Source organism: Crotalus tigris, unplaced genomic scaffold, assembly GCF_016545835.1.
Source record: "Crotalus tigris isolate CLP2741 ecotype Arizona unplaced genomic scaffold, ASM1654583v1 scf7180000019301.709862, whole genome shotgun sequence".
Lineage (NCBI taxonomy): Eukaryota > Metazoa > Chordata > Lepidosauria > Squamata > Viperidae > Crotalus > Crotalus tigris.
The window spans coordinates 141,906-155,044 of record NW_024097476.1 but is presented as its reverse complement, the minus strand read 5'-3'; the positions used below and the strand labels follow the sequence as shown (position 1 = coordinate 155,044).

General features: G+C 34.6%; 1 protein-coding gene across 3 annotated transcripts in view; it reads right to left on the bottom strand.

The window, feature by feature from the left end:
• The window catches only part of NCAM2 (neural cell adhesion molecule 2), a 155,107-nt gene that overhangs the window by 64,504 nt on the left and 77,464 nt on the right, over window positions 1–13,139 (bottom strand). For all 3 annotated transcript variants that reach the window (XM_039361568.1, XM_039361569.1, XM_039361567.1), the window contains exons 6-8: window positions 8,412–8,529; window positions 7,888–8,048; window positions 6,208–6,353 (exon numbers count right to left, since the gene is read on the bottom strand). In XM_039361568.1, the coding sequence (XP_039217502.1) occupies window positions 6,208–6,353; window positions 7,888–8,048; window positions 8,412–8,529 (425 nt within the window). The remainder of the gene's footprint in view (window positions 1–6,207; window positions 6,354–7,887; window positions 8,049–8,411; window positions 8,530–13,139) is intronic.

The window sequence follows — 13,139 nt, the reverse complement described above, 5'->3', positions numbered from 1 at the left end:
AGACTGTGAGTTGTAGTCGCACCTTAGGCACAAAGCCAGCTGGGTGACCTTAGACAAGTCACTTTGTCTCATCCATAGAAAGGAAGCAATGGCAATGCCACTTCTCAGAGAGAAAAAAAACTTGCCAAGAAAATTGCAAGGACTTGTTAAGAATTCAACATGACTGAACAGAAGAAGAAGAAGAAAAAGAAGAAGAAGAAGAAGAAGAAGAAGAAGAAGAAGAAGAAGAAGAAGAAGAAGAAGAAGAAGAAGAAGAAGAAGAAGAACAACAACAACAACAACAACAACAACAACAAGAAGAAGAACAAGAACAAGAAGAACAAGAACAAGAGAGAGAGAGAGAAAGAGAGAGAGAGAGAGAGAGAGAGAGACAGACAGACAGACAGACAGACAGACAGAGACAGAGAGCACCTTATGACACAATAGCAGATATTGTTACTTTCTAAAACACCAGTTCATGTAATCATGTTTCAAGATACTATAAAGAACTATGATATTTTAGAATACAAGCCAGTCAATGCAAAATTGTTTCTTTGATTCTATTTAGTGTAGCTTGTATTTCCCAAATATATGTTCACATTATGCCTCATCTAGTAACACTGGAGCTGCTAAAAGTAATAGCTGCAATGTATAGCATTTTAATACAGAATTATTTCTATTTATACTTTCATAATATATTCACTCTTCAAAAGTAAAGTATTTTTATCTACACTGTTTGCCCCTTTTGTATATGCAAAAACTGTTTCTTAAGCAAAAAGTGCTCAAGCATTTTTAAATCCAGAACTATAAGATAATATTCAGAAGTGAGGCAGACACCTTCCTAATTTACTGAACTATAAAGAAAATGATGAGATTAAATCAAACTTTTAGGATTCTGCTATTATAGCCAACCTCAAAAATAATGTTAGCCTTCCTATGGAGTTATTTATTTTTATTTTTTTGGTCTAGTCTACTTAGGGCTGATATATAAAGTCAAGATCATGGACTTTATTCTGTGTTGGTCAGACTTTAAATACAGTATTTATTTTAAATACTGTGGCCAGCTAGAACAACCAGATATTGGAAGAAGCTTAGTGGCAAGCCATAACAGTAAAGTGTCCAGAAAGCTAAATTTTGAGGAAAACTTAAAAGATATAGTATGTTTAGTTTACAGTAGAGATAACTGGGTTAAGATCAGAGGACAGTAGTCAAATATCTGAAGGGTACAGATACATTTTATATTGACCAAGGGGTCAGCACTATACTCAGTTGGCAAAGACTGAAAATCTTGAAAATAAGACAAAATTTCTCTTTCTATTCTCTGAAAGAGAATCAGGCAGGGCAATCTTGTATTTTTCCATACCCTCCTATTTATCAGAGTCTATCTGTAACAGTGTAACAGTCTTGGCATTTCTTCTTCAAGGTTATCTACATATTCCTGTATAACTCTATATATTCTAAATGTGTCAGTTCACCCAACATATTGCATAATTGCTTAATATTTGATATTTTAGGACTTAGTATTTTCAAGGCTGCTTAGACAATTACTTTTCTATATTTTACTCTGTCCCATCCAGGCCATAATTGCTCATGTAAAATGCTGAATGGGTGAGTGATTTAAACCCAAACTCTCTCAATTTAGTTTAATGGCTTGGATGTAACATTATGTTAATGGTATGCCTCATAAAATGAAGAAGATAACTCCTTCTCAGTCATTTCAAGCCAGCAGCTACTCTCCAGCTGGTGAGGGAGAAAAATAGAATAAGGTTACATACTACTGAAGCTTAGACACATTACTGAAATCTTGGATAGAGATGAAGAAGTAATAGCTCTCTTCCCAGAGACAGTGCTTAGAGATATTATGTTGATAACTTTATAGAACATTGGCAAAATTATTTACTGTTTAAAACAATAACATATTTCCACCATTATATCACCATTGAAATATCCCAACGAACAGAAAAAGGTGATGAAGAAGGTATTAAAAACTACAGAATTAATGATTTTAATTCTGCACAAACTTGTCAAAACTAAGTGAAAACATTGGACTTTGTCCAACTAAGACAATGAGCTCATTTCTGGAATGGATTTATCATTATAGATCATATACAAAGGATTCAACATATTATTGAACATTGCACTGAATACCAATTGTCACTTTGCCTGACCTTCATTGACTTTCAAAAAGCTTTGACTCTGCTAAATTGAACATTATAACTGAAGTTCTAAAGTTTAAGTGTGAAAGAATCCTAGATCAGTCTCCTGGAATCAACATACAGAAATGCTACAGCTACTACACACATAAATGAAAAGATTGCCACCATTAATAAATAAATTAAACATGATCATTAAATTTATCAAAAATATTATCAGCTAGTTTGCAGAGATATTCTAAGAGCTGAACTGGTCCAAAGCAGTAATAAATAACCAATTATGTTTGTCCGACAATATTTTTCTTTACTCCAACAATTTGGAAACTTTCAAAGATGAATAATCTTCAAGGATATAGAAAAATGACAATGACAAGTTTTCAGGCTTGAAAATGAACTTAAAGAAGAAACAAGTCATGTTTATAACTACAGTCTTTGCCAAACAAAATCATACCAGAAAAAGTAAACAGCTACACTACACCTAACCCGCATTAAAAGATTATCATTCTGAATGTAATTTACAAATTATTAATTAAGTAAAAAATAAGCGTAATTGGGATTTCTTAGTGAATTAATTTTAATGCAATGCCAAGCAAAAAGCAAAAGTAATGAAAACAATAAAAGTAAATTAATAAAAAGTTATACTAAATATAACATCATCACAGTCTTTTTCCTCTAGCCACCATCTGTCTAGTCAGATTATACTCTAATTGTTTATATGGTAAATATGTATGTTATGAATGAACAAAGTGGTGGCCTAGTGGTGAAAACGCTTGCCTCCCACTCAGAAGGTTAAGAGTTCAATCCTAGATAGTGGCAGATGTTTCTCTCCTAGGGCGCAAAGAAAGAAATATCTGCTGCGAACTCCATGTGGCGTCAGGAAGGACATCTGGCCAGTAAATACTCAGCTCCATCCAATTGCTCTGACTCTACCCTGAATTAAGGCATTACAGGATTGTAAAAAGGAAATTTTATATATGTTATGAATTACCTGTGAAACAAACAAAACAACCGCAAAATCACCTTATAGTAAAATTGAAATTGCTCTGTCTTCGGAAATTGAAAGATGAAGATTTCAGACAACATTGAATGCCCATCTAAATGAATAGAGGTTTTTTTTTTAAAATGAAGTTGAAATAAAACTGTTTTGAGGGAACTGGAGTGTGATATAACAAATACCCTGAGGAAAGCATCTAAATCTAAAATAGCTGCTCATATGAAGCCTTTTCATAAAACATTAACATTTATAACAACTCCACTACCAATTTAGCATCTAAGTCAAAGATGAATTCAAATCTACAATAGCTATACAAACAATTCTTCCAGGGTATATCAAGTACATCCCCAGATTATTAAAAAAAAACCTCAACACTGATCATTGAGTAAAAAACGAAAGTGAAAAAAAATGGATTGTACCTTCAAGAAAACAAAGATAATAACAATTGCAGAGAAAACACAGGTCAGGGTGCAGTTGACAATGAAACCATTGAAACATTAAAGGAATTCAACTTCCTTGGTTCTAAAATTGATTAACACTGAGATCAGAAGGCACATAACACTTGGAAGAACTGTAATGTCTGGCATGAATAACACCTGAAGAGTAAAGATATCAGCCTCCCAACCAAATGCAGATTAGTCAACAATAATCCAATTGCTACTTATGGCTGTGAAACTTAGAGGCTTGAAAAGGCAGACAAGAGAAGGTGCTGAAGACAACTATTATGAATCTCATGGACTGCAAAAGTCACAAACAAAGAAGTCCTAGACTAAGCCTCACCCAAAATATCACTCAAAGCCAATATTGTCAAGCAAAGTCTGTCATGCTTTGGCCATGTCATGTGAGCCAAGCCACTCAAAAAGTCAGTCATGTTGGGAGTGATCAGCAGAAAAAGGAGAAAGGGGCACCCTAGTACCTGTTGGCTTGACACTATAAAAAATGACACAGGGATGACCATGGAAGATCTGAAGGAGGCCATATGAGATAGAGGGCATGGAAAGTGCTGATTGATAGAATGGCCAAGGGCCAGACACAATTGAATGGCTAGCAATGAAATATTGATCAAATGTTGAATGATCCACCTTTCCATGTACACACACATAATACACTATTACCTTTGCATTCTTCCCAAAGTTTTATTAACACAAATAATTTTGCATTACATATTAATGCATAACTTAGCAAATAGTTGAAAATGTCTAGTTGTTCAATAATATTATTGTGAAAACAATGATTGCATGTTGACCACTGAATGTAGAGAGATAGGCCGAATTGTTTTTATTTAAAAGGGCTGGGCAAAACGGCAGCTCCCTGTGCATGTTTTCCTTTTAAAGTTCATGATAAATAAAATCTTCACATAATGCTTTTCCAGATCTCATTTTGTAAATGTGATCTTTAATTTCTGCTTTAGGTACAGGAGATCTTATCATGAAAGCTTATTGTAAAATTAATTTGGAAATTTTTTTTAACAAGACTCTGCTGAATTTTGACCTGCCAGTTATAGTCCTTTAGTTAAAAAAAAACTATTTGTCAAAGTCCTATAAGATTATTTCATTCAGTGGGTTGCAATAATAATAAAATATTATTCCATTTTTTAAAAGAGTTTTGTTGATGCTTGGAAGGAATAAAGGCAAGCAGGTGAAGAAGTTTCACAAAATAAATTAACAGTTTCAGTGCAAACTCCACTAAAGCAAGACTTCAATTTATTGCATATTGACCACACTTAGCAGCATAAAGTTTGTGTAAAAGATTTTGATGTGACCTGGAAATGTGCTGGTATTACCTGTTCAGCTGAAACACCTGAACATTTGTGACAAAGATTCTGACTGGAAATTTGTATAGAAGTATTTATATAATTATTGGACCATAAGAAAGGCTGAGCGACAAAGAATTGAGGCCTTTGAACTATAGTGCTGGAGAAGACTCCTGCAAGTCCCTTGGACTGCAAGGCGTTCAAACCGGTCAGTCCTAGAAGAGATCAACCCAGACTGCTCTTTAGAAGGCCAGATTCTGAAGTTGAAACTCAAATACTTTGGCCACCTAATGAGAAGGAAGGACTCACTGGAAAAGGGCCTAATGCTGGGAAAGATTGAGGCAACAGAAGAAGGGGAGGGCAGAGAATGAGGTGGCTGGATGGAGTCACTGAAGCAATAAGCTATGAGCTTAAATGGACTCCAGAAGATGGTAGAGGACAGGAAGGCCTGGAGGAACATTGTCCATGGGGTCGCAATGGGTAGGACACGACTTCGCAATTAACAACAAATTTATATGATTAAATAAATGTTGCCTTGTTTAGGTTTCATTGGTTTGTGTCAGTACCATCCACAAAATTCCAAACCTTCGTTATTTTTGTCAGTCAGGTTTTCATTAGCTAATATGCTTTAGAAATTTATTTCTAATGATAAAAAAATGTTGATGAAATAATTATGGACAAAATATGGTTTTTATATTTACCTATCTAGCTGCTAGATTTTAGTATGAATGCTTTGTATCTCATCATACCATTATTTCTTAATTAATCTGCATTCTCTTATGGCTCCCCCATTTTTCTAATATATTATAAAATAAGGAAATCCTTTAAGATAAAGTCAAGGAGAAAAATATAATATAAAATCCAAATTTAAAAAAAAACAGATTATGTTAAAGTGACAAAGAAATGAAGAAGAAATACATGCCAATGTGCAGAGTGGTTTCAGAGTGATGAGAGATGTAAATAGAAAAGCAATAACATCAACAATAATTTGTCATGTCAATTCCAATAATAAAAATCAAAATGCCAACAAAGAAATGTGAACAAAATTCTCAAATATCCTGAGGGTAAGATAGAAAACAGCCATTTTGCAGGGCAAAAAGCATTAATAAAACTGTAATTCAAGCATAACATTAAGTCCTGCGCAGAAAATAAAGGAAGAATATTCTCCTTAATCTGAATTATTTTGTTTTCTGCAGCCTGGGAAGGCAGGATTTTCATACTCATATATGAATATTTCACTCATAAAATATTTTATCTAATTGAAATTATATTTACACTTTGAATAAACATTATACTGATTATTATAGCAGCTGCATACATTAATTTACCTTGTCACCTTCAGAAAATGTTATTCCATCAACAGCTCTTTTCCAAGTAATTTCAGGAATTGGTTCTCCTTCTGCTTCACATATCAGAGTGGCTTGGCCATTTTCAAAGGTGGTTTCATTTTTAAGTTGTATTATTTGAGGCTGTACTGTTAGAAATATAAATTATATTACTTGTTCTTGATATCAAAGGCTACATACAACACCATGTAATTCTTGATACACGCATTTGTTTTACTTATCTGTATTGTAATATTATTCTACTTTTACTAGAGGTTTTCTAGTCTAGAAAGTTAAAAATTGAAATACATGTTGTTTATTTTTGGTGCACATGGGTAAACTAAATTTAGTTTCATATACTTAATGAAAAGATTGTATAAAATAATGACTCTATTCAATCTCACTTGGTTTTCTCTGTTCTTGTCTTTCTCACTGCACTATGATCCTTTATAAATTAGACTGGACATTATGAAGCTTACTCCTGCAGATGCAAGATATGCTTTTCTTCTTCTCTGTTCCCCGGTTCCTTTGCTGTACTTAACAATCTATGTCTAACCCTTGCAGATATCTCCAGCAGCTGGTTTTATGAAAGAGAATTGTTTAGTATCTAATGTTGTCAACAATATTTTTTCTTTTCAACTTTTTTTATGAATTCGCTAATGAGAGGTCTTTGGTGCTCCTTGAGTTTGGTTGTTTTCTTACAGATGTCAAGTTCAGAGAGCACCAAGGACCCTTCATTTCAACTCTGAACTACAAATAATTCTTCTTTCTTGGAATTCGCTAATATCTCTAAAAATAGTAAAATGGCTTAATTTAAAAAAACATCAACGTATGTAGAATGTGCTGCACAATACTCTTATTATTTTTTTGAGTCTTGATTTAAGATAATTTCAGAATTTCCAAATTTATGGAGACAATTGGAAAGACATGATGGTAAACATTACTGCTTTAAAATTTTCAAGGTTGAATGTATAAGAAACTACAGAGATAAGCAAAAACAACTTTATAAAAGTGTGTAGAAACCATTAAGGGAAAATAAAAAAATCTCCTGGGAAAGAGGAAAACATCTAATTATTTTTATTCCTTTTGGTATAAGAAGGCAAAGAACCATTATACAAATAGAGAGGGAAAACATTTTTAAAGTCCTGAGAAACAATATAAATATTTTTTACAAAAAAATATCAACATGATATAACTATCATCTAACCTTGTTTATTCTATATTTCCCATTGGAATCTTTCATATTTTCTCAGACTATAAAAAGTCTGGCTGAGTCTTTGCAAGTGAAATGATTTTTATTATTATTATTTAGAGTTCCTTCTCTATATAAAATAATAGAATTTTGTTATGGGCACAGGTAGACTGGACAGAGCAGCTTATAATTTTTCAGTATACTTTCATCATTATCTATAAGGCAGCAATGAGTATTATATTTTAAAAATAATCAAACTTTTAATTTGTACTAAAATGAAAAAAATATTTTTCCCAGCACTTTTACCAACTTCTTTTGAAAAGGTCTGATTAAAAAAAAATTTGAATGAAAATTAGTAGCAATTGGGGATTAGATGGCTTTCCCATGTAGGAAAATGAGAGACCTCTGTATTTATTTCAGAATCAATTAAACATTTCTAAGAATTAGACATTCAATAAATTTCAAAGATAGCCAAACCAAACAACACTTACCAAAAACTTGCATGAAAGTCTGATTTGTCACTCTTCCTGCTTTATTTCTTGCTTCACAAATATAAGGACCGGAATCAATATTTTTTATATCTTTTATGGTTAGTTCCATATTCCTTCCTCTTAATGTATATTTATCACTTTCCTCAATACGTTTGCCCTTCCTATAGAAAGACATATAAATACAATATTTTTTTATAAGCTAAATGAACACTAAAATTTCAGTCATGACAACTATGTAATATACCACTAAGAAGAAAAGCACAAGTTTTTATCACTAACTGGAAAATTAAAAATGTTAACTTTTCATTTGTGCATGAAGATTCATTTTAATACTCTACTATGTAATAAAATAACATATAAATTAATGTGTATGATGATACAGCAATGTTATTAAGTCAAAAAATTACATTTAACATATCTGACTTTCTACAATCATGAGAGTTCAAATTCCATTTGCTTTATTAAACTTATAATGAATCTATCACGAAAGACATAATTTAAATATATGTCCTTGTAAAACTGACCTGTACCAGTAGATTTCAGGTTCAGGGAAACCAGTAGCTTTACAGAACAAAGTAACTGCCTCTCCGCGATCTGCTGTAGCATTAAAGGACTTCTGAAGCAAAATAATTGTTGGAGGAACTGGGCAAACACAAAGCATTCAGTTTTTACAATTTACACAATTTTTTTAGACATTGAAAATATTTTTTTTTTTCCCCTCAAATCATGTCAGGCACGAAGGATCAGGACCATACATTCAGTGACAGTTCAAAAGATTTATTTTCAAGCCTGTATATCTAGTAAACTAAACTTCAATACTAAATTGGCACCAAATAAAGCCCAATGGAATTCAAGGGGTTCGTCTTGGACTGTATGTGGCAATGTACCAACTCTTAGCTGATGATGCATTTAATTCTGCACCCGAGCTCTGCCTGCTCTTCTCCTACAAATTATCTCTTGCTAATTGTTTCAACATGGAATCTGAAACATTGTGAAAAAGAAATAAGGATGTGGGAAAGTGTCATTTATATTCTTGAAAACATTTGATGTTTTGCTGATATCAAAAATAAAACAAATTAGCAGCTAATGATCCTGTTTTCAACTCAACCCTATTTGAACTTTCCAGAGATAAGGTTCTTCTATCTTCAGTTCTGGATGGGATTGCACTACCCCAAACAAACCAAGTGTGCAATCTTGGAGTCTTTCTAGAGTTACTGATGATCCTCAAAGAACAGGTAGCAGGTATGGTTTGGAGGGCCTTTGTGTATCTCTGGGTGGTATGCTAGTTTTGCCCTTTCTTAGACAGGAAGGCCTTTCTTATAGTAATTCATGCCTTTGTAGCCTCTCATTTAGACTACTACAACATGTTCTATATAGGGCTACCCCTAAAGAGCATTCAGAAAGTTCAACTGATGAAGAACGTATCTACTTTCTTCTTCTTCTTGTGCCATATCTGTTATCGGACGTTGGCGATCATGTTGGCGATCCTGTTTTTATCAGCAGCCACATGAAAAAGTGCTGCTGAGTTTTGTCCAAACCAATCCCTCAGATTTTGAAGCCACGATGTTCTTCTTCTGCCTGGACCTCTTTTACCTTCAATCTTTCCCTGGAGCATTAAATGGAGTATGCCGTATTCTTCTGGGTGTCGCATCACATGTCCGAAATATTTTAATTTTCATTTTTTAATTGTTTTGATGATTTCCCTTGGCTTTCCCAGGCGGTTTATCACCTCATTTCTGATCTTGTCAACCCAGCTTATATGTAACAGCCACCTGTAAATCCACATTTCAAATGCTTCTAGTTTCTTCAGAGACCAACTTTCTACTCCATAGAGCAGGATAGAAAAAATATAGCATCTGACAAGCCTGATTTTCAGTCTTAGGCTTATGTTGTGACTGCAGAAGATCTTTTTCATTTTGAAGAATGCTGTTCGGGCATTTTCTATCCTTGTCTTTACTTCAATGGTCATGTCCCAGCTTTCATATAAATTAGAACCGAGGTGCATGATCCTTTCAACTTTTTCTAGTGGTATTCCTTCTGAATTTATTGGTGGTAAATTAACGGGTTGTTTGCTGATGACCATGATCTTTTGAGGTGTTAAGCTTCAAGCCATATTTTTCAGATATTTCTGTGACTCTGTTGATGAGGAGCTGAAGATCTTCATGCTTACTGGCAAGCAGAACTGTATCATCAGCATGTCTTAAATTGTTGATCCAAACACCATTTACTTTGATGCCAGAATCGATGTTCTCCAGTGCCTCATTGAAGAGTGACTCAGAGTAGATATTGAACAACAATGGAGACAGAATACATCCCTGTCTGACCCTTCTTCTTATTTCTGCATCAGCTAAGTATTTTTGGCCTAGTCTCACATTTGCTACCTGATGCCAATATAGATTCTTTATTATTTGGATGTCTTTGTCATCTAGTCTCCCTTGTTTCAGGATTTCTAATAGTTTGCTGTGTCTTATTTTATCAAAAGCTTTTTCGAAATCAATGAAGCACGTGTAAACACTGTGATTGACATCTCTACAACACTGTACAAGAACCTGAATGCTGAACAGTGCATCTCGTGTACCAAGATTGTTTCTGAAACCAAATAGTGTGTTACCTAGACACTCTTCAATTTTGTTGTATATTCTTGTGTGAATTATTCTCAGGAATATTTTCAGAACATGACTCATTAAGCTTATTGTTCTGTATTTGGTACACTTCTTTGCATTAATTTTTTGGGGGGATTGTCACAAAGATTGATTTTAGCCAATCATTTGATATCTTTCCTGTTTCATATATCTGATTGAAGAGCTGCAGTAAAAAATTCTTCCCATTGTCTTCCAGCAATTTTAAAATTTTTACTGGTATATCATCAGGTCCTTTGGCTTTTCTTATTTTTGCTATTTTTATTGCATGTTCAACCTCTTCCATAGTGATATTTGGTCCAGTTATTATACTTTCCATATCCATATCATCCCTAGTGTCCTCAAAAAGTTCTTCAATATATTCCTTCCATCTTTTTAGTTTTTCATCCTCATCTAAGATAATTTCCCCTCTTTGACAACTAAGTTGTTGGTTTTCTTTTTGTAGAGGCCTGCTGCTTCTTTCACTTTTTTGTGTAAATTGTAAATGTTCTGTCCCTTCTATTTCCTTGCATCTCTTTGCAAACCACTTTTCTTTTGCCGGTCAAATTTTTCTTCTAATTGTTTTCTGAAATTCATTGTATTTTTCTTTGTTTTTATTTTTATAAGATCTTCTTTCATCCATGAGATGAAGAATTTCCTCCGTCATCCACTGTTGTTTCTTGTGGTACCCCTCTCTCTGTTTTGAATTTGTTACCTCTACTATTGCATTTTTAAATTTATTCTAGTTCGCTTCTACATCATCATCATTCAAGTTGTTGTTGTTGTTAGTTGCGAAGTCATGTCCGACCCATCACGACCCCATGACAATATTCCTCCAGGTCTTCCTGTCCCTTACCATCTTCTGGAGTCCATTTAAGTTCACACCTGAAGCTTCAGTGACTCCATCCAGCCATCTCATTCTCTGTCGTCCCCTTCTTCTATTGCCCTCAATCTTTCCTAGCATTAGGCCTTTCTCCAGTGAGTCCTTCCTTCTCATTAGGTGGCCAAAGTATTTGAGTTTCAACTTCAGGATCTGGCCTTCTAAAGAGCAGTCAGGGTTGATCTCTTCTAGGACTGACCGGTTTGAACGCCTTGCAGTCCAAGGGACTCGCAGGAGTCTTCTCCAGCACCAGAGTTCAAAGGCCTCAATTCTTTTGCGCTCAGCCTTTCTTATGGTCCAACTTTCACAGCCATACATTGCAACTGGGAAAACCATGGCCTGGACTATACGCACTTTTGTTGGCAGGGTGATGTCTCTGCTTTTTAGTATGCTGTCTAGATTTGCCATAGCTTTCCTCCCCAGGAGCAAGCGTCTTTTAATTTCTTGGCTGCAGTCCCCATCTGAGGTGATCTTGGAGCCCAGAAAAATAAAATCTGTCACTACCTCCATTTCTTCCCCATCTATTTGCCAGGAATTGAGAGGGCCGGATGCCATGATTTTGGTTTTCTTAATGTTGAGTTTCAAGCCAACTTTTGCACTCTCCTTCTTCACCCGCATCAAGAGGCTCTTTAGTTCCTCTTCACTTTCTGCCATTAGAGTGGTATCATCTGCATATCTTAGGTTGTTGATATTTCTCCCAGCAATCTTAATTCCAACTTTTGATTCATCTAGTCCTGCCTTTCTCATGATATGCATTGCTCTGCATATAAGTTAAATAGGCAGGGTGACAGTATACAGTCTTGCCGGACTCCTTTTCCAATTTTGAACCAGTCAGTGGTTCCGTGTCCAGTTCTCACTGTTGCTTCTTGACCCGCATATAGGTTTCTCAGGAGACAAATGAGATGGTCTGGTACTCCCATCTCTTTAAAAACTTGCCACAATTTGTTGTGATCCACACAATCAAAGGCTTTTGCATAGTTGATGAAGCAGAAGTAGATGTTTTTCTGGAACTCCCTAGCTTTCTCCATGATCCAGCGTATGTTGGTTTCCCTTAAATGATTTTCTAGTTCTTCTTTAATCTTACCTCCATGTTTAATGATGAAGTCTCGATTCTTGGTTTAGCAGGATTCAGGTTTTTCATCCTTTTTAGCTTCAGCTGCACTTCAGCAAGTAGTAGATTATGATCGGATGGTACATCTGCACCTGGGTATGTCTTTACTGATTTTACTGAGTTTCTAAATCTTTTGTTTATTGTAAAATAGTCAATTTGATTCCTTACTACATTATTTCATGTATCTGCTGGTGATCTCTAAGTGTAGAGACGTCTTTTTGGCAACTTGAAAAAAGTATTCATCACACGTTGCCTATATTCCTTGCAGAGGTCTACAAATCTATCACCTCTACCATTTCTGGTTCCTAAGCCAAAGTTTCCAATTACAGGAACATCACTTCCTTCTCCCACTTTTGCATTGAAGTTCCCCACGAGTATTGTGATATCATTACTTTTTAGGGTTTTCAGTGCACTGCTTATATCTTTGTAGAACTTCTCTAAATCCTCCTCATCACTGTCAGCTGTGGGAGTGTAAACTTGTATAACATTCATATTTACTGGAGTACTATTTATTTGGATCATTATCACTCTATCAGATACAGGAATAAAGGACTTGATGCATTTATTTACAAAATTGTTTACAATTATAGCCACTCCATTTCAATGGTGTTTGCTATTCTCACCAGAGTAGTAGATAGTATAA